We start from the raw sequence: 21,549 nt of genomic DNA on the forward strand, positions 1-21,549 counted from the left end.
AAATGTTGGATCCTGGCAAGGTGACGTTCCACGTTAAAGTGCAGACTCCGTCGCTGGTTGCCTATCACGACAACAATCCCGACCTGTATTTGCACCAAACACCCGCATGTGCACTCTCACCAAAGACATTCACTACCTATGTCCCAGTAAACCTTTTATACGAGACAACACAGATGGAATATGTGGACTGAAAGCAATGTCAGCTGATTCCCGTTGTCCGACTCGGGTCACGCCACGATCACAAGTAAACCAGACTCAGGTTGAGATTGTGGGAGGCCGCTGGTTGGTTAATACTCCAGTGAGAACGGCTGTTTTGACCTATGACCAACATGACACCGCCACTAGAATAACTCTGCCCGACGAAACCCTCTGGATTAGTGTTCCAGAGAACGCTATCCTACATATTGATGACTTAGCTCTCTACTATTTGGACCCAAACCAATATGAGGGTGAAATCGAAGTATCCAAGTTTTTCGACCAGCACCCCCTTGAGCTAGATCCAAATACCCTCACGCAAATACAGTATGAGGGTACTCGGACCATCAACTTAACACCTGTCAATAATGTACTTAAGGAAATAGCTGCCCAGGGCAACAAACCCCTTCAACCCATTCACTATGCCTGGTCAACACCCGACACTGTCTTAGCGATCGTTGCAGCGTTAGGATATTTATTTACCTTTGGCACTGCCTTTTTCTATCTTAGGCGCACCAGAGCCTTGCAGTGCAAACTCAACAAATGCACCAATGGTTTATCTAGGATAGCCAGACTCGGAAGACCAGCCCCAAATTACCCCGGGTACCGGGCTCGAGATACCCGATGACGAAAGTGAAAGTAGCGGACGTTACACATCAATGGCGCCGGCACTTTTAGAGGTTGTTACTGATAGTGTTGTATTCTAATTCAGACACTCGATCAAAAGAAGATTAGTGCCTCCTAATACAGGAGTTAGAATTATTAATATGACACTACCTCATTGTATATAAACTTTGTTAATTGATTACCCTTTAGGCACATGTTAGAAACAAACACCAACTCTGATTATCACAGTGTGCCATCTGGAAGACCTCGACGAGGGACAGTTCGACTTCATTGATCCAAGTTCCTGTTGCCGCAGTCATTGGATCAAAGTGGGGGATATGTAGGAACATGTCCCTTTTTAACCTCTTTTATATCACAGGAGACGCGATCTTCAGGTCCACACAGACCCCCTCTGATCCACTTACTTTGACACCCTAATGGCCTGACTCTCTTCCTCCCCCTCCCTCCATTCACACTCTGATGGTGGGTTAAACAACATGTGCTGGGCAATAAACATTTCTTGTGATAAGGGACTGCTGGCTGAGTTCACAAAGGGGGGTTGCCAGACCCCAAAGGATTACCGCTGAGAGTGGGAAGACGACCATTTGTCACCTTAAGTTCCCTCTTACCTGACTTATATAGGGTCTATGCTAACAGGACACTGGACATTCGAGACTCAGAAAGGTCTCCTTTTACATCTGGATTTTGTTCACTTTGACGGGCTGTTGATAATTCAGGGCGCAGTGGTCACTGAGAAAAACAAGGTCCCAATTTGTTATACCAGACTTTGTCATCAACAGATACCCTCCACATCTGGTACGAGCCATCAAAGTGCCACACGTGTGAATTATGACACTCAAACCAGCCCGAGTCTTTCTGCATTCCAAACAGGAGAAAGGAAGAGCCTTGATTTCTGTCTTAATGCTAAAAGGGTATTTAATGTAATCTCATCTTTACAGGACAAAATATCCTTACTCAGCTGGATGATAACCCAAACATACTTTTTCCCCCTGTTTTCTAAGTTCAAGGAAACTACAGTTAGTAAATTCAGGTTTAATCTCTGAAAGTATGATGGAGCCACAGCTCCACCTAGTGGTAAGTCCGGATATAGTTAAGAGGAGAGTTTCTGACACAAATGGACTTTATATTTGTACTTATAAATATGATTACCTACCTCCAACATATATTCTTGTACCGAAAGTTAAGCTAACCTTTTCGAAATGTTTTTTTAAGCCATCAGTGCTGCTAAAATCGTATGCAATTGTGTGTGGGTCTTGTTATAACCAATGACTCCCCTTTTTACTTTATTAGGCAATTCCTGTCATGCTCTTTTCATGTTTATGTAACAAAGGTTGATGTAAAGACCATGGTGGATTTAGGTGAATAAGTCGATCGTGATCTTGAGACGTTACAGCGTTATTATATTTCCTTAAGTAATAAGTTCGCAATATCAGCTGTAATATGAGCCGTGACATCACCGGAGGAAGTGACGTGACAGTCCGCCCTCAATTCTGCCTTCAGCGTAAGTGTTAAAAGAGCAGACTTCACGTCACTCTTCTCTTCTTCTTCTTCTTTTTCGTAACCCTACCTGTTTAATCTTTTCTACAACGCGTTTACACTTATAATTCTCAAACTTAATCTCCGTACTTTGCTTTGTTCGCGCCTCCGGACTTTTTCTCCGGAGATTTGAGTTGCTCCCAGAACTCTTACCAAGAAACGCGCAGTTATTTTGAAAATAACTTCTTTCCAAAATCAAAGCGAGAACGAGATTAATCCTTTTTGTATTCTTTTATATCGCCAAGTATTGCAACTCAGTAAGCCAGAAAAGCTATTTTTGTTTTTGTATTAAGTAACTAAGACGGACTCGCCAGGCCAGCGTTTCTTTCCCCGTTATTTTTGTACAAAGACCTAATCGATATATGTTCGGAGCTCCGCAATATCAGCTCAAGAAAGAGACTCTGACCAGAACTCGTGATTATTACAAGTCGGTGCAGTTAACTGCTCAAGAAGCCGTGAAGAAATCCACAGCCTAGAGGAGAAAGAGCATCCAATCGTCTCCGACCGCCTCCAGCGCACACAAGCAAGAACACTGCTGGGCCAGGAGCTGTCCTCAGGTGAACCGAGACGGCATCGCTCTCCAGCGGCTCTGAAACCGCCGCCGCCTCCCTGCACAGAGACGAAGCTTCTCCCGGCCGTCCAGAGTCCGGGATCCCGCTCTTCGAATAAAAGTAGGCTAAACATTTACACGACAAGAGTCACACTCGAATGAGATCAGAGTTGGTGTTTGTGGAAGCTTCGAATATATATAGATATATCTCACAAATTCAAAGACCTCGCCATATCACCTCAATAGAATAAACATTAATTCGTAGTGATAAATTACCGGTTACTTACACTAAAACCCACCATCGTTTAGAATTCATCTTGTCCTCATTTTATTTCACAATTTCTGTTAACATTGTCACATATTTGAATTTTTATTTCACATCCTTTATTCTGCATTTATTTAGTAAATAAACATATTTAACCGCATGTCGTTGTCTGTGCTCTTTTAATTTGAGGTGGGAAACCGACGGTATAGTGGAAAGAATTCATGACTTCAGAATAGGAGCAAATTGAAATTCAACAGATCAATTCGAGACTGATCTTTTGTGTTCAAGCCAAACTTGGACAGTTAATATTCTGGCTAGTTCCCTCCGAGCTAGTCGCACAGAGAATCATCGGAGGTGGTGCCCCGTCTAAAGTACAATTGATTACCAGCAATTAATTAACCCTTTTTATCAAAGTAGTGTCTCCTACAGTAGATACGGGTCGCTCCACACCGACTGACCCAGGACCTGCCAGCTCATGTCACACATTCTTTTTAAAGACATTTGTGTTGAAACTTTTGTTCAATTCATGACAACTTGTAAAATCCAAATAGTTGTTTTGTCCTGAAATTTAGTTTAAAGAGTCAAAGTTGATGAGAGTCGTCAGGACAGAAGATCTCTGAGTCCCACTGATTCTGTGCTGCCACCTGCTTTCATTTCATCATCAATTCATGTCTCAGCAAACTTTTACACTCATTCTGTTTTGGTTTTATTAATTATTTGTTCCTTCTCTAAAAGAAAACATGTTTAAGCTTTAAGAATATTAAAAATCTGTTTTGAAAAAAGTCTTTTATCCTGAAACAAGTCAGAATGATAAAATAAAAAGAGGAGTTTAAGTTGTGCTCGCTGTGCTGCAATCAGACAGAATAATACTTGTTTCAGATATTTTCTAAAATCAAGTCAAAGTTTTTGTTCTTCACTCGATTTCTGATGCCAGGAAAGAAAGTTTAAAGGAGCAGTTTGTAGTTTCATGGAAGAAATAACAAGGAGCAGACAAAGATCTTCATCAGCTGATCAACAAACTAAATAAACTTTGTATTGTTTGACTGTGTTTATATGTGGCGGACCCTGCCACCTCTCTGGCTTCAAACAGTGTTCTGTTAGAACAAAATTGTCTTATTACCTCATTAATATTGTAAATATTTGATGTTCTTATATTGAGCTGCTTTAGCAGAGGAGAAACATTTCAGTGATGCTGTGCGACATCTTTCAGTCTGATTATAAACTCGTCAGCTGATCGTTTCACAAACAAAGTCAGATTTAAACAAAAAGGAACAATTTGTACAAGTTTTGGACTCTTTGCTCTGAACATCAACGTTCAGAAGCATCAAACATGAGCTCAAATCTCTTCAGCACTTGTTTAAAAACTTCATCAGGACAGTTTAGTTTGTGATCTCTGAAAGTGTTTCAGTATTTCATCCGGCTCTCAGACTTCCAAACATCTTCAGCCAACCGGCTCAGACAGAGAAAGACTTTTCTCACAGCTGTTTAGTTTCACAGACGAGATTCAAATCCAACAAACGTCCTGAAAATACAGCCGGACTTCAACAGCCACAAAACACTGAGAGAAACACAATGATTGTCATTCAAATGTGTTTTCTTCTCATATAATAATCACACAGAAATGAACAGATGTTGTGCAGTTTATCACGTCACTACAGACATAATTACATGTGTTAACCAACACCATCAAACTTTTAGTTTCATCATTAGAAACACATGAAACAAGTCAGAGTGTTTCAGGTGGAGTGTCGAGTACATTTGATCAGATTTTACTGTCCATTCACAACTTTGTTCACAATGATTCTTTACAATTAAAGCTGCAGACGAGTCAATGTTTTCTGTTTCTTACATTTCACTAATAGTTCTGGATTTTATTGGAACAAGAGCCGGAATTCAAAACAACACATGACAGAAAGTACCAGTCAACACAATTTACACAATTTAATGGAAGAAGTTTAAAATGTAAATGAAGAATCTTTTCAATCAGTTTGAATCATTTTGTACAAAGTTGACTGATGAATTTATAACAAGAAGCTGAAAGATTGATGTGACTGTGATCCTGTACAGACTCAACTGTTCAGCACTGACAATGTTTCTGTGACAGGAGGAGACTCTGCACACTAAACACCACACAGACACACTGAGGAGGAACCAGAACTGGACCACAAGAGCCCAAATCCAGGATAAAGAGGTTCAGTGAATGTGGTGTTGAAGGTGTGGAGGTGGATCAGTGAGTCAGAGGAGACTCTGTAGAAGGACAGAGTGCCAGCAGGACAGTCCACATACACTGCTACTCTACCAGAGGAGGAGGAGGAGGAGGAGGAGGAGGAGGGAGGAGGAGGAGGAGGAGGAGGGGGAGATGTCTGTTTCTCTGTTATTGTGACTGACAGAGTAACAACCATCATCAGAGCACTCCAGACGCCAGGACTGATCATTCCATCCAAACCAACAGTCTTTAATGTCTCCTCTCCTTCTGATTCTTCTGTAACTCACTGATATAGAAACATTTCCTCTCCACTCGACCTCCCAGTAACAGCGACCAGTCAGACCAGTTCTACACAGCAGCTGAGGACACCAGGTCTCAAACCTCTCTGGATGATCAGGATATGACTGATCCTCCTCCACATATGTCATCTTCCTGTTGTTGTCAGACAGTTTGATGTTTCTGCTGACTGTGTTTGTGTCGACTGTGAGCTCACAGGAATCTGATGGAGAGAAAAAGACACAACACAGCTGCAGTTATTAATGTGTCATCAGTGTGATGATGACATCACAGATGTGATGAGTGATGTCACAGTGTTTTCATGAATGAAAGTAAAAAGACACTCACACTTCCTCAGACCTGGTGTCAACCATCGGACTCCAGCAGGCTCCACCCTGAAAGGAGGAGGGGGGTCAGAGCAGCACATCCTCTTTCAGCATGCAAACATGGACATGACATGACTCTCATACACAGAAACACAATCTGTCCATCAGGCTGCTTCTCCCTGTTCTCCCTGAACCTCTTCACCTCTGCCACTCTCCTCACACACTGAGAGTGAGCCACAGGATGTTGGTGTGTGTGAAACACCATTCTTCATGTGACAAACATTTTAGAGGTGTTTATCTTCACTGGTCTCACGATTCCATTACGATTCAGCTGTCAACGATTCTCGATGCATCTCAGTGTTCGTCGTCCTCAATGATCTATATCACTGCACACAGCTGTCAGTCCACAAAATAAAAGCTGCATCTTTTCAATCATCAAACAAAACATGTATCCATCTGCAGCGTCTTTCACATTTGATGATGCTCTGTCTCTGCATCGTGATGCATCTTATAATGGAGACATTTCATCACCTCTAATACATTTATGTTGCTTTTACAATCTGGAAAGTTGTCTGAAAGTGAACTGAACAAGACTGAAGAGGAAAATGTAAGAGCAATGTTTTATTCTTTTAATAAAATGCTGGAAATGTAAAAAACTACAAGTCTGCTTTTGTGTCTTTATGTGATTAATGGGTTATGAAAATAGTTGTTAGTTGCAGCTCTATAACTTGTGACAACAAACACTACTCTGTGTTGTGTTGGTAGGGAGTGAGTCTCTCTGGTATGTGACAGAGCTACGAGCACGTTGCTGCAGTCACAGTAAAGTGCTGCTGTTATTACTGTAGTCGGACATAAAGTGTGTGGATAGACTCAGTTAGTGACTGAAACCATGTGTTGTTTGCTGCCACAGAAGAGAAATTAAAAGTCCATTCATGCAAAGTTGTCACAGCATCTTCCTGCGTTTAATAATTCCTATAAATCCTTCAAAATAAGAGTCCTGCATTATGCAGTTATTTCAAAGCTTTTATTTTGAAACAGCAAAATCAGGAAACATTGGATTTCCACCAGCAGGACCTTAACACAACTCCAGAACAGCTGAGAGTGAAACTGATTCAAAGTTTAAAGATTTTTGTCGGTGACAGACGCTGCTTTTCAGGCAGAAATGTGATTTAGAGTCGGAAGGACGAAAGAGACGACAGACGGGAGGACAGATGCTTCTCCAAGTATAACTGCAGTATTTTTTTCCTCATATAAGCTGCCAAAGGCAGTTACAGTTACTACGTTACTTTTGTTTGGTCTAGAGATAAACCGATATGTTTTTTACAGGGCCGATACCGATTATTAGTAGTCAAGGAGGCCGATAACCGATATTTGGAGCCGATATTCATTTGCAGTAAAAGGGAAAATATTGGCATAAAAATGTTGAATAATACAAACTCCAACACTTAACTTTGAGTGTTTTTACACATAGACTTAAGTCTATCCATCTGCAGTAAGTGTTTGAAAAACAGTAACTATAGCTAGTACAACAGCAAAAGAGACTATTCATCCCTGAACACCATGCAGTTCATGTAGGCTTTATGATGCAGTTGCATTATGTCTTAAGTGTTGAACAGCAATATCCTGCTCCTCTCTACAAGAAACTGCCAAAGACAGCTTCAGGACACACTACATGACAATATGTCATTTTCTGCTGCTTAGGATAACTCAATCAACACAGAAAAAGATCTAGTAAAATAACTTGGTAGTTAAACAGCCATTATTGCCCCACAGTTTTCTCTCAGACAGACGATGCTTTGCTGTTTGGCTTTTCTGCAGCTTCTCGTGTGGCTTACACACACATACACACACACACACACACACACACACACACACAACCACACACACTCTCTCACACACACACACACACACACACACACACACACACACACAGCCATCCCCTGAACGTGCTCTACTCTCTCTCACACACACTTCTTACTTTTATCACTGACTACTTCCCTATCAATATCATCAGCAACCTTGTTTCAAGTGATTAAACCGTTAAAAACACTTAATAGCCTGCAGCATCTTCACTTTAATAATCAGTGTTTATCATGAACAGACAGCTGCCGCTAACGTTTTGGGCCTCACAGTAACGCTAGTAGTCGTGAGTTGTAGAGTTTCTACAGTCTGCTGAGCGTCTACAGCCAGAGAAGGAGAAAGCGGACCGGTGGGCTAATGTTACGCTAATTAAAAGCTAATCAGCCTTCGCCTCAACGTGCTTCCCTGCAATAAAACTGGACTGAATTGAGTTTATCAGGTTTTTACTCTCTCACTCATTCACACAGACTTCTACTGTCACTGAATATTTCCATATTGATATTGATCGAGTGATTAACAGGCTCGTCTGGAGGGACAGCGAGCAGCAGAGCTGCCGCTTATGTTTATGTAACGTTAACGGGCTCACAGTAATGTTACTAGTAGTTGTGAGTTGTAGAGGACTGGGATGTTTATTACAATTTCGGGAGAGTCTGCTGCCTTAACGTACCTTCGGAACCAAGCCCCCATGAACAGAGCCGGGCTGTGAATCCAGTTTTACGTGGTGGCTAAACTTTTTCTCCTCTCAGCTGTGTGTGAGCACTGTGCATGCACAGCTTTCACTACTGATTGGCTGTTACCCGCTCTGCCTGTAACCAATCAGATGGTGCTGTGGGTGGGACATATGCGTCAAAATGCCGCATATCGGCGCCGATAATCGGCCCAACCGATAATCAGTCGATCCCTAGTTTGGTAATGATGCTTTGTGGGAAATTTCTATTCATTTAGTTGAGTGAAGGTAGGGCTGGGCGATATGGCCTCAAATCAATATTGCGATATATTGAGCAACTCACCTCGATAACGATAAATGAACGATAAGTAAAACCCCCGCACCTAAAAAAAGGGGAAAAAAATCCTGTGTATTTACAGAAATGCCATTTTAAAGGACTGTAAAAGTACATTGTAGTTAAGATTTATATCATTTATTTAGTAGTTAAGAACAACTGATAAGCACACGATTGAACAGCTGAAAAGCACAGATTACTTGAAATGACAACAACTGAACAAGTTTAAAAGTTTAAAATATACAGTTCCTTATAAACAAATTCTAAACTTCTCGCTTCTCGCTTATTTTATTTCTTCGAATTGAATCACGTGGTTGTACTGCAGGTGGTGGAAGAGGCTGGATGTAAATAAATAAACATTTTGAGGACTTCAGAATCAGAATCTAAGACATGAGACAAAATAGTGGAGAAGTTTACATTGCTGCTTAATAATATGTTAACCTCTTGAGCATTAGAGAACTTTTTTTACCATTATCTTCTTTATCATTATATATTTTGACAGACACAGAATCTGTTTCAGAAGTCAGTGGGTCACATGACATGGAAGCTACTGAGAAAAAAAATTCTGCATATTAATATTCATATAAAATAGAGGAAGCACTAAAGTACAATAAACATAGCTGTGTCTCATTCGTCCAGTTTACTAATACAATCTGCTGTTGGTTTGGAGTCACTGGGCCCCATGACATGGAAGATATTGAAAGAACTGCAATTATTTTGTATTAATATATTTATGCTAAGTAATTTGATGACAGTCCCTAAATCAGTTTCCAGCGATTCAGTGCCATGTTCTGGGAGGTGAGCTAACCGTCCTCCTGCTGCTCACACTGGGTGAACCTCAGTAAAGTCGCGGCTGGACCTGAGTAGAGCTTAGAATCAAGCCCGACCCGAGCCCGAGCCCGTGCACGTTGTGTCCGAGCCCGGCCCGACACACTGAATGTAATTATGAGCCTGAGACCGATTTAAACCTGACAACTGTTTAATACGTGGGCTGTTATAACTGACGTTCTCGACTACAATTGCGAGTTGTTTGAACTACAAAAATCTTAAGGAATAATGCAACAAGTGCCGCACTTAATGCACTCGACAAAGCCGACAAATGTTATTATCACGGCCCATGACTTGTTTAAAATGGGTCCACATCTCCAACTTTCCTCCAAACTTGCTCAAAGTTAATTCTACTGTTTTTATTTTTTTCTTTACATCTTCATGCTCCATGTTGCACTTAAGCTACACAATCAGTGATGCCGGTAACGTGTTACTCGTTTTGTCATTTTCCTTAGTAAAAAATATATATTTTTGCTTTCTTCTTGCATCACGGGGAGTGACGTCACGTACGCGAGAAGTCACGTTTTCCAGCATGAGGACACTCACGTGTCAGACCACGCTGAGACACAAATACAAACAACAATGGAGGGAAGAGAGAGATGTGCATTTTGTAGCTGGAAATACAGTCATTATTTGGAGTGAATAAAAAACAAAACACAAATGTTTGATCAATGGACCGGCCCGGCCGAAGACAGTGGCCTGTTGCAGCCTTTGAACGCAGCATCATTACACAAACTGTCCGCCACTCACAGCGAGAGTGGGTTCACTTGAATACTAACCTGGCATAGCTGGTGTTGCATCAGCGGGTGGAGTTTGCCATCAAATTAATGTAAAATAAGCACATCGGTAAACGCCGGGGTAGATTAATCAAGTGGACCGAACATGTCCCCTGTCCCTAGTGGATGTCATGCCTATGACACTGAATATACCGACATGGCCAAAATGACGTCGGTTATTGTCGTAAATGTTGGTATCGGTAAATTTTCGGTTTATCGCCCAGTCCTAAGTGAAGGACCGACATGCGCCGATCAGCGTTTGTATCACAGGTTGATCTGGACGTCTCACGCTTTGCTGCAGCTGACTGACCTCACGTTGAGTTCGGGCTGAATGTCAACATACTCTGCAGGCTGTATGACAGTTTTCACATCGACTTGCCTTCAGCTTAATGACAATGTGTGCGGCTCGGAACGATGGCTTTAAGTAACCATTTGAACGCAGTGTGGAATGAAAGAAATACTCAATGAAAACAGGTGTCACAAGTTAACCTGGACGCTGCGCACTCAACGCCACAGCTAACAGCGTCTCCACGCTGCTCTCGAGCCTCTCGTAGTGAGCAAATGCCTCAGATTGTTCCACCCACGAGTTGTTTGTGAGCACAGACATTCACGACAAAGATATAAGACCGACAACATGCACTTTCGGATGATTTATAGACAGTTGCGTTTTTTCAGACAGGCATTGACACAGTCACCTACACTGTCACTGTGTGCTCTGTAGCACTCATCTAACAGTGGTTTGCAGGTCGCAGATCCCGGCATCTCAGTGTGGAATAGTAGTGTTCAAGCCAGGTCAAAACTAATACACATATACATGACTTGGATCAATAAGCAGGGTGATCGGAATGTTTTTCCTGGTTAGCGGACATGGCCAAGGACCCCTCTCGAGATGGTATTCTCAAACCACACCTCCAGCACACCTGGGACTGTCGCCAGTTAAAATGAACGCCAGTTAAACTGTCACACCGGAGCGAAATTTCACCCCTCAATACCTCTGAAAAATTCTCACAGAAGCGGAGGCGGAGAATTTGCATGGCAGTTTAAATGGGGCTACTGACTGTCTGTGGCTGCAGCAGGACTCTACATACCTGAGAGTGTCCAGTCTCCAGCCTGGATCCTTAAGTCGAGCAGAAAGCTGCTTCACTCCTGAGTCTCCTGGATGATTGTAGCTCAGGTCCAGCTCTCTCAGATGGGAGGGGTTGGAGTCCAGAGCTGAGACCAGAGAAGTACAGCCTTCCTCTGTGATCAGACAGCCTGACAGCCTGCAGAAACACAAAACAGCACACATCACAGATCAGCTGATAGTCCTGATAATTCAGTGCACATCTGTGTTTAAGGGATTAACATTTATTATATTCATCATCTTAGTTTTCGATAATTTATTAATCAGCAATGAACACAGAGTCTAACTGGAGCTGATGGAAATGCCATTAGTTTTGCAAATATTTGGTCATGAACCAACATATTGTACAGATTAAAATGATGATGATGAAAAGTCAGAGGATCACTAAAGTAATTACAGTTCATCCTGAGGGGAGCGTGAATGTCAAAACCCACATGACAACCCATCCAATGGTTGTTGAGATATGCAAGTCAGGATTAGTGCAGAATAGACTGACAGACCCACATTTTAAATATACGTAAATGAGGTTCTCTAAAACACAGAATTCATGAACTCAGAGAAGCTGATGTCTGAGTTTATAGAACTATATAAATTATTCACAAAAAGCAGTGATCTGACCTCAAACTTCCCAGATTGCAGTGGGGACTCTGCAGTCCAGGTAACAGTAGCTTCACTCCTGAATCCTGCAGGTTGTTGTTACTCAGGTCCAGCTCTCTCAGACTAGAGGACTGGGAGCTGAGAACTGACGACAGAGCTTCACAGCTTCTCTCTGAGAGGTTACAGTCACTCAGTCTGGATAAAGAATAATGAGCAGAACAAAAAAAATATTTCTATTTGGGTCAATAACAGCACATTTACTGCATTCTAAAGAAACTTCTCCACACTTACAGAACTTTGTTGGAGGCTTTGACCACTGGCAGCAGCCTCAGAAGAGCCTCCTCTGAAGCAGAGTATTTCTTCAGGTCAAACACATCCAGATCTTTTTCTGATGACAGTAAGATGAAGACCAGAGCTGACCACTGAGCAGGAGACAGTTTATCTGTGGAGAGACGTCCTGAACTCAGGTACTGTTGGATCTCCTCCACTAGAGAACGATCGTTCAGTTCATTCAGACAATGGAACAGATTGATGCTTCTCTCTGGAGACAGATTCTCACTGATCTTCTTCTTCATGTACTTGACTGTTCTCTGATTGGTCTCTGAGCAACTTCGTATCTGTGTCAGCAGATCTTGTAGGAGAGACTGATTGGTCTTCAGTGAAAGACCCAGGAGGAAGCGGAGGAACAAGTCCAGGTGTCCATTTGGACTCTTTAAGGCCTCGTCTACAAAACTCCTGAGGTACTGTGTGAATGCAACTTCGTTTTTTCTTGCTTCAGACTCCTGGGAGTTGATGAGATGTGTTGGGTCAGGTTTGTATCTAAATAGTTTAGACCAACGGGATGTTGACTGCTTTTCTTCTACTGGCAGATTGACTCTAGAGTTCATGAATGTCAGATGGACATGAAGAGCAGCCAGAAACTCCTGAACACTCAGATGGATGAAGCAGAACACTTTGTCCTGGTACAGTCCTCTCTCCTCTTTAAAGATCTGTGTGAACACTCCTGAGTACACTGAGGCTGCTGTGATATCGATGCCACACTCTGTCAGGTCTGATTCATAGAAGATCAGGTTTCCTTTCTGCAGCTGATCAAAGGCCAGTTTTCCCAGAGACTCAATCATCTTCCTGCTCTCTGGAGTCCAGTATGGATCTGTCTCAGCTCCTCCATCATACTTGACCTTCTTCACTTTGGACTGAACCACCAGGAAGTGGATGTACATCTCAGTCAGGGTCTTGGGCAGCTCTCCTCCCTCTCTGGTCTTCAACACATCCTCCAGAACTGTAGCAGTGATCCAGCAGAAGACTGGGATGTGGCACATGATGTGGAGGCTTCTTGATGTCTTGATGTGGGAGATGATTCTGCTGGCCTGCTCCTCATCTCTGAATCTCTTCCTGAAGTACTCCTCCTTCTGTGGGTCAGTGAACCCTCTGACCTCTGTCACCATGTCAACACACCCAGGAGGGATCTGATTGGCTGCTGCAGGTCGTGTGGTTATCCAGAGGCGAGCAGAGGGAAGCAGTTTCCCCCTGATGAGGTTTGTCAGCAGCACATCCACTGAGGTGGACTCTGTAACATCAGTCAGGATCTCAGTGTTGTGGAAGTCCAGAGGAAGTCGACACTCATCCAGACCGTCAAAGATGAACACAACCTGGAACTCTTCAAAGCTGCAGATTTCTTTGGTTTCAGTGAAGAAGTGATGAACAAGTTCCACCAAGCTGAACTTTTTCTCTTTCAGCACATTCAGCTCTCTGAATGTGAATGGAAATGTGAACTGTATGTCCTGGTTGGCTTTGTCTTCAGCCCAGTCCAGAGTGAACTTCTGTGTTAAGACTGTTTTCCCGATGCCAGCCACTCCCTTTGTCATCACTGTTCTGATTGGTTCATCTCTTCCAGGTGAGGCTTTAAAGATGTCTTCTTGTCTGACTGTTGTTTCTGGTCTGTGTGGTTTCCTGGATGCTGTTTCAATCTGTCTGACCTCATGTTCATCATTGACCTCTGCAGTCCCTCCCTCTGTGATGTAGAGCTCTGTGTAGATCTGATTCAGAAGGGTTGGGTTTCCTGCTTTAGCGATCCCCTCAAACACACACTGGAACTTCTTCTTCAGGTTAGATTTAAGTTTACGCTGACAAACTGCAGAATGACTTTCTATATAAACACACAACAAATAGGATCATTAAGATATTTACAAAGACAATAACACAATTTCCTTCCACTAAAGATTGTATATATAAACAGATTCATCATCATCAGACTTCAGTAAATGTCTCATTGATCCATCATGTTAAATTTTTAGAGAAATCCTCTTACTGCTCTGCAGACAGTCAGCCAGCTCGTCCTGCTTCATTCTCCTCAGGAAGTGAAGTGTGATCTTCAGAAATGCCTCTCTGCTGCTCCTCCTCTGCTCTTCATCCTCACCGTCCAACACCTCCTCATCCTCCCTCTGACTCTCTGAGCATTCTGGGTAATCTGAACTCAGAACCTTCTGGACCTTCTTCAGCTCGTTCTTCACAAATGTGACAATGTTCTCCTCCAGCAGCTGAAACAGAATATTATATGAATGACAGCTTTTAACATCAGATCCATGTTGGACAGATTCACCACTGGTCTGTAAAGTGCAGCATGGAGATTATTGTGAACAGACTGGATGTAAAAGTAGTTGTTGTTCATGTACAGACCATAAATATGGAGTCCAGGTGTGTCTGATGCTGCTGGACAGACGGACCTCTGGGAACCTCTGAGCTCTCCTGGTCGACTCTGTGGAGGAATCATGAAGAATCAGTCACATTGTGTCTGTCCACTCAGAGACAAACACAAGCTGAAGGTCATGTGGAAGAAGCCCCACATCCCTGTTGTAATAGACGGGAGGAGGTGGAGATGCTTGACACCTCCATGTTTTGTCAGGGTGCAACTGAATAACAAGCTGAACTGGTCAGACAACACTGAAGCCTTCGTCAGGAAAGGACAGAGCAGGCTGTTCTTTCTGAGGAGGCTCAGGTCCTTCAATTTTTGCACTAGTCTGCTACGGATGTTCTACCAGTCTGTGGTTCAGTGTCATCTGTGTTGTGGTGGATGGGGAGGCAGCATCAGCAGCTGTAGTACAAACAAACTGAATAAGCTGGACAGGAAGGCAAGCTCTGTGGTGGGGATGGAACTGGACAGTCTGGAGGCTGGAGCAAAACTGACACACCAGAGAACAGTGAGAGGAAAACACTGGCTTCAAGGTGTGTTCCTCTGCAAGCCGAAGGTCAGTAATCCTGTCTTCCAATCTAAAAACATCCCAGTGGATCTGATCAGAGAAACATGGACACTCGCTGCAAACAGGTGTTTGACTGGAAAGTCTGTGAACTTCAGATCAACTACAGCAGCTGATTTAACAGTTCAGGAAACTTTAAGAAAAGACAGGAGGAGTCGGCTGCTAACACAAACTGTCAAAGACTGAGACTGAGCTCAGATCAGCTGAATCAAAGTGAGAATAACAACTACAAACTGTTTTACTGCACGTTTCACAAACAAACACTATATGAAGTCAAACATGATGAAGAGGTTAAATCATCAGACAAATGTTAAACTGGATTGAAGAGATGAAGACTGGTTCTACTGGGCAGCTTTCACATGTGAGAATATAAATGTACTAAAGAAGAACGATGCTGAAAAAAACAAAAAGTTTAAACAAATTTCTCTGAATTAATAACATAAAACAGGAATCAGTCAGATTTTCATGTTATTAACAGCTCACCTCTTTACAGCAGGAGGTTGTTGTCCTTTAAAATCAGTGAGGTGATCTATTGACTTGTCACTCTTGAAGGACACACAGCTGGGCTCAGATCCAGGTCCTTGTTCAGGTCCAGTAGAGGCTGATCTCCTGTTGGACAGAGAAGAAGACCACCAGAGATGTTAATTCACTTTCTAGTCTTCAGACACAGAAGCTCTTGTCCATAAAATAGTGGAAAACATCAGGAATAAACCTTCAGAGAATATTGGACCAAACTTATTCAATAAAGTGAAATGAAGAGTTGAAGACTGGTTCTGTTGGGCAGCTTTCTAAAGTGAGAAGATAAATTTAAGTGAAGAAGAACGAAGCTGAAAATAAACATCAGGTTTCAAAAAACATCTTTCTCCACAGTTAAAACATGAATCAGTCACATATTAATGTTATTATCAGCTCACCTCTTTACAGCAGGAGGTGGTTGTCCTTTAAAATTAATGGGATGACCTTTTGACCAGTCACTCTTGAAGGACACACAGCTGGGCTCAGGTCCAGGTCCAGGTCCAGGTCCAGGTCCAGGTCCAGTAGAGGCTGGTCTCCTGTTGGACAGAGAAGAAGACCACCAGAGATGTTAATTCACGTTCTAGTCTTCAGACACAGAAGCTTCTGTCCATAAAATAGTGGAAAACATCAGCAATAAACCTTCAGAGAATATTGGACCAAACTAATTCAATAAAGTGAAATGAAGAGTTGAAGACTGGTTCTGTTGGGCAGCTTTCTAAAGTGAGAAGATAAATTTAAGTGAAGAAGAACGAAGCTGAAAATAAACATCAGGTTTCAAAAAACATCTTTCTCCACAGTTAAAACATGAATCAGTCACATATTAATGTTATTATCAGCTCACCTCTTTACAGCAGGAGGTGGTTGTCCTTTAAAATTAATGGGATGACCTTTTGACCAGTCACTCTTGAAGGACACACAGCTGGGCTCAGGTCCAGGTTCAGGTCCAGGTCCAGGTTCAGGTCCAGGTCCAGGTCCAGCTCCAGGTCCAGTGGTTTTAGAGGGAGGGCCTCCCTCCTCTCTGTCCTCACACTGATTCATGCTGCTCATCTCACACACACTTTCATCTGGAGAGGAAACACAAATCATTCATCTGCACATCAACTGAAATCAGCCTTTGGGTCAGAAACACTCTTGAAGGACAAAATGTCTGAAAGTCGACTTCCTCTTCTAACATTTAAACTCAGAGCACATTATTCCAGAACTCACCGACTCTATTAATACATATTTCACTAAATGGCTGCTACAGGACATCAAACCAAAACTAAATCATGTCATTAAATCAGTTTGTATTCTGTTTTTTACTGTTCTCTACTAATAAAGTCGCTCACAGCAGTGACGTGAAATCTGGAGACAAACGTGAAAATGTCTTCTGACAGAAAAGAGACAGTGGACTGATCCAGGACCTGTCTTCACAGATCTGCAGGGAGGAAAGTGATGTCATCAGTCTGAGTTGTATTTCAAAATAAAAGACTTTTGTCACACAGTAACACCAGTGACTCCAGAGGGCGATCTATATGTTTTATAATATTTAGACTGAATTTTATTCATGTCATTTTTACATAAACATTGTCACATTTTAAAGGGTATAAAAACAGTCACTGTCCTTCTGTACATGACTGTGGAGACTTTCTGTGGAGCTTGGAGTGTTAAATAACTGATTCAAAACAAATACTGACAAGTTGATTTAACCAAGAGGCAGAAATTGTTCTAATAACCTGTTGTGTTATTATAAAATATGGAAGTCTCAGGTGTGTTCAGGTGGGTTTTGGCTGTAGAGGCTATGACGTCTCTCACTGACGTCACGTCTCCTGTCAGAACATCAGCTGCTGGACTTGGATCAGTCCACTAGATGACGTCATGACGCTGTGGTGGAGTCAACACACACGTTTCTCTGATATCTTTTAATCTAAAAGAGTCAATCTGGTCATCTGTTGTTTATTTAAAACATTTATCTGCAAAGTAAAGATTAGAATCTCTTCCTCTGAGAAGTAATCACGAGCAGAAATACTCGAGTAACGTAACGGGCACTTTAAGTATTGACACTGAGAGCCGACGTGTTCCTGCTGACTGTTGCTCAGTGATGAAGTTATATTTGTATTAATTAAATAAAGCTTCAGACTCCTGGATGTCCTCTTACTGCCTCCTCATCAGTCCTGGACTGTAAATACAACCACAGATTATTCACCGACACCAACAGCTGCTCTCCAGCCGCGTTTAGTGCGTCAGACAGCGGGAGAGCGGCGGCTCGTCTCGGCCTCCTCCACAGGCTGATTCAGACAGGTGTGTGTCCGGACGCTCCGAGTTTAAACTCGTGAGTTTGGAGAAATAAACAACCGAGCTTAACTTTTTGTGCTGTTTCCTGTGTAACAATGAAAAGTAGAGCTTGTGTTAGCGAGTCTAACATGTCAGATTCATTACATACCTTCAGCTGGAGGTTCAGACGGCCAATATAGAGAAATGAAACTAAACTTGAGGAAGAAACACCCAGAGAAGCGTGTGACTGACTGAGAGTCACATGCCGAATTTACAAGAAGTCCCAAATAATGAAGAATCAGTCACAAACAGCTTCACAGAGTTTATAACTCAAAAACTCACTAAATGGAGAGATTTCATAAGGGAGTCTGGGGGTTGTCTCTCCCTCTTCACCTCCTGGCTGTTGATGTGATTGTAACATGTTGGTGTTCGTGTTTGTCCTCTGCTGTCATAAAAAAACGTTCTCAGATAGTTGTAAATGATTGTTAACAACCACAGGAAGCATCTAAAATGTGTGCGGGACAATCTAACGAGGTTCTGGAGGTCCACATCTCAAATCAACAGACTACATGTCAGTTCATGTGTTCTGGTTCCTTTTAATATAGCATGGAAACAATAATGATTGCAATTTCACCTGGACACATATTAGAGGATTTCTTATTCTTAACAAACAGATGTGGGCCTGAATAAGTTTGTCCCTTTTTTATTCTTGTGGACATCAGGTTTAAAATCAGCTGAACTACCCAGAGATTGAACCCACAACCTCCAGACTTTACAGAGTATTGTAAACCAGACCTCTATCAGCCTGAGCTACTGAATGTGACAGATTGCTTGTGTTTCATTCACATTTTACTCTTTTGAATCTCAACACTCAAAAAATCTGTCAAGAATTGAACACACAATCTCAAAACTTACAGTCCTAGTACCACCCTGCTCCCACAACCTCCAGACCAGCTCATCAGATACCTTAACATCCTGCTTTTGAGTCTTTTATCTCAAGAGCCGTTTTCAAAACTCAGACTGACTCAAGAATCAAACTTACAATCTCAGAATTTCATGACAGTCCTCCAACACACAGAGCTACCTGGACATCAGGTGTCTGAACCTGAACTTCAGTTTGTGTATTATTTTGTGCTTTATGTCTTCAAACTGTGGACGTGCAATTTTGTGTTTGTTCTGTTTTTTCTCTACTTTTTTTTTGCTGAACTTTGGACGTTGGTGCACAGCGTTAAATGGTTAAACAGAAACATTTGCCTTGACTTGATTTTCATTATCACACTTTGCTTCCAACTTTATTTGTCTGCTGCATGCAATGAACATTATCCAATCAAACAATATCACAGTTTCTCATTAATGTTTTGATGCATCGTAAGAACCAAAATAACCTGTTTTGGTGATTAATGACCCAAAGAGACCCAGTGTCATTGCTGAAGTAAGTGACATCCCTTAGCTCAGTTGGTAGAGCATGTGTACCATATCTAGAGGCTTTGCTGCAGCGGACCTGGGTTTGAGTCTCGGCCTGGGGCCGGTCGCTGCAAGTCTCTCTGTTTACTGTTAAGTCTTCAGCTAATGTATCAATAAAGGCAGAAAAAATACTTTAAAAAATCAAACCTACAGTTACTGAGACGTTCCTGAAACTAAAATGTTTTGTGTGAAAATAACCTGCTTTGTGATGCATTTGCATTTTAAAGGAGAACTTCGGTCGATTTCAACATGCAGCTTTATCGCTCAAGCTGCCCTTGACTTGCCAGTAGCGAAGACGTGAACACTTTTGGTCCACCCCTTACAGGGCTCCTTGAACAGTGAGTTAGCATTGACAGCTAGCAGCATGGGGTCAGAACTTTACACTGTGTTTTAAGCATCTTAACATGCTTCAAATCTCACCTCAAAAGTTATGCAACATCAGCAGACACCTTACAACACAGCACTGTAGTGTTTATGACTCAAAATGAATAAATTTAATACTAATCCTGCTCTGACCTCCATCATCACTTTGAGAACATGAAGACCATCAGGACAACTGGTCACACTGGATTTAATGAGGACAAACATCAACAGAGAGCAACATGACAACCACTTACTGTCTGTCTGAGAGGAATGTTCTTGTTTTTATATTTAATGATCTCATCCATTGATCGGGACAAGCAGGATCTGGTGTAAAAAGCATGAATCTGGTAAATGTAACAGCTCACCTCTTTACAACAGGAGGTTGTTGTCCTTTAAAATCAATGAAACGATCATTTGACCAGTCACTCTTTAAGGACACACAGCTGGGCTCAGGCCCAGGTCCAAAATGAATAAAAAAGTGGTTAAAACAGTGTGTTTGTACAAGCAGCCACATACCGGTTTGTTGACATCCCTGTCTTCCGGTAGTCCAAACTAGTTGATCCATCGAGTGTGCGCTTACTCCCTCACTGGCAGAGAAGGAAACTTGAATTTTGCAGACTGAAATGTATTCCGGCATTGTAGTTTTTCTGTTTATAACGTACATGTCCATGTTACAGCCTGTCATGATTCTATTCGCTCTGCACTGAGAGGCCGTCCAGACAGAAACGCTCTCTTGTGGAAACGCACATGTTTTGCATCGTTTTGGCCGATCGTCCACATGGATCCTGAAATCGCACTTTTTTGAAACCGGGTCTCAGGGTGGTAAAATCTGAAAACGCAGCCCTCCCGTTTTCATGTGGACAGCGAATCTGAGCATACTTTCCAAAACGATGACGCCATCGCCCAACCCCTCGACCTCTTGCCACTGACCTCTGAACCCCGCGATGTCTCACAACAACAACAACAATGGCGGACTACTGCTTGTTTTCGTGTTTCTTGCAACTTACTCGCCTTGTAGTTGAGTGTGAGTCGCAGCAGCAGTTTGACCTCATTATCGGTCCACACAAACGATTCTGGTTTCCTTGTACAAGCCATTTTCGTTTTCTTCTTCTTGTGTTCGGTTTCTCCGTCTACTATCTGTTTACAGAGCGCAAGCTTAATGCGCATGCTCCATCTCCGCCTTCTTGCAGAGAGGAGAGCAGAGCTCTCTCGTTCTCTAGTGCAAGTAACTCCTCATCTGCATACTCCGGTTCGAACAAATATGGTCTACCGTCGAATTCAAAAGGTTTGTCGTCGATGTCTTCCACTTCGACATCAGACAAGCTCTCCATCGTGACTATTTCGGAAACAGCTTCGATCGCCACTGACAAGTCCCCTCTCTGTGTGAGCTGCGATCATGCGCGGACAAGCTAGCTCTCAGTGCAGAGCGAATAGACTCATAACTCATGGCTCATGGCAGGCTGTAACATGAACATGTATGTTATGAACAGAAAAACGAAAATGCTAGAATACCTCTCTGTCTGCAAAATTCAA

At 42.4% G+C, this 21,549-nt stretch overlaps 1 protein-coding gene across 1 annotated transcript; it reads right to left on the reverse strand.

Annotated features, from left to right (window-relative positions):
* Positions 1–5,353: 5,353 nt before the first annotated feature.
* LOC115577890 (NLR family CARD domain-containing protein 3-like) lies at positions 5,354–21,347 on the reverse strand (the record flags this gene model as incomplete). The annotated part of the gene is made up of 9 exons (XM_030410766.1): positions 21,287–21,347; positions 15,965–16,029; positions 13,030–14,277; positions 12,458–12,948; positions 12,188–12,361; positions 11,535–11,708; positions 6,004–6,050; positions 5,546–5,878; positions 5,354–5,499 (listed from the first exon to the last, which is right to left on the reverse strand). Coding segments are annotated over exons 1-9 (2,739 nt in total), but the record flags the coding sequence as incomplete, so codon positions are not given.
* Positions 21,348–21,549: the final 202 nt, after the last annotated feature.

The sequence above is a fragment of the Sparus aurata genome, unplaced genomic scaffold, assembly GCF_900880675.1.
Source record: "Sparus aurata unplaced genomic scaffold, fSpaAur1.1, whole genome shotgun sequence".
NCBI classification, from domain to species: Eukaryota; Metazoa; Chordata; class Actinopteri; order Spariformes; family Sparidae; genus Sparus; species Sparus aurata.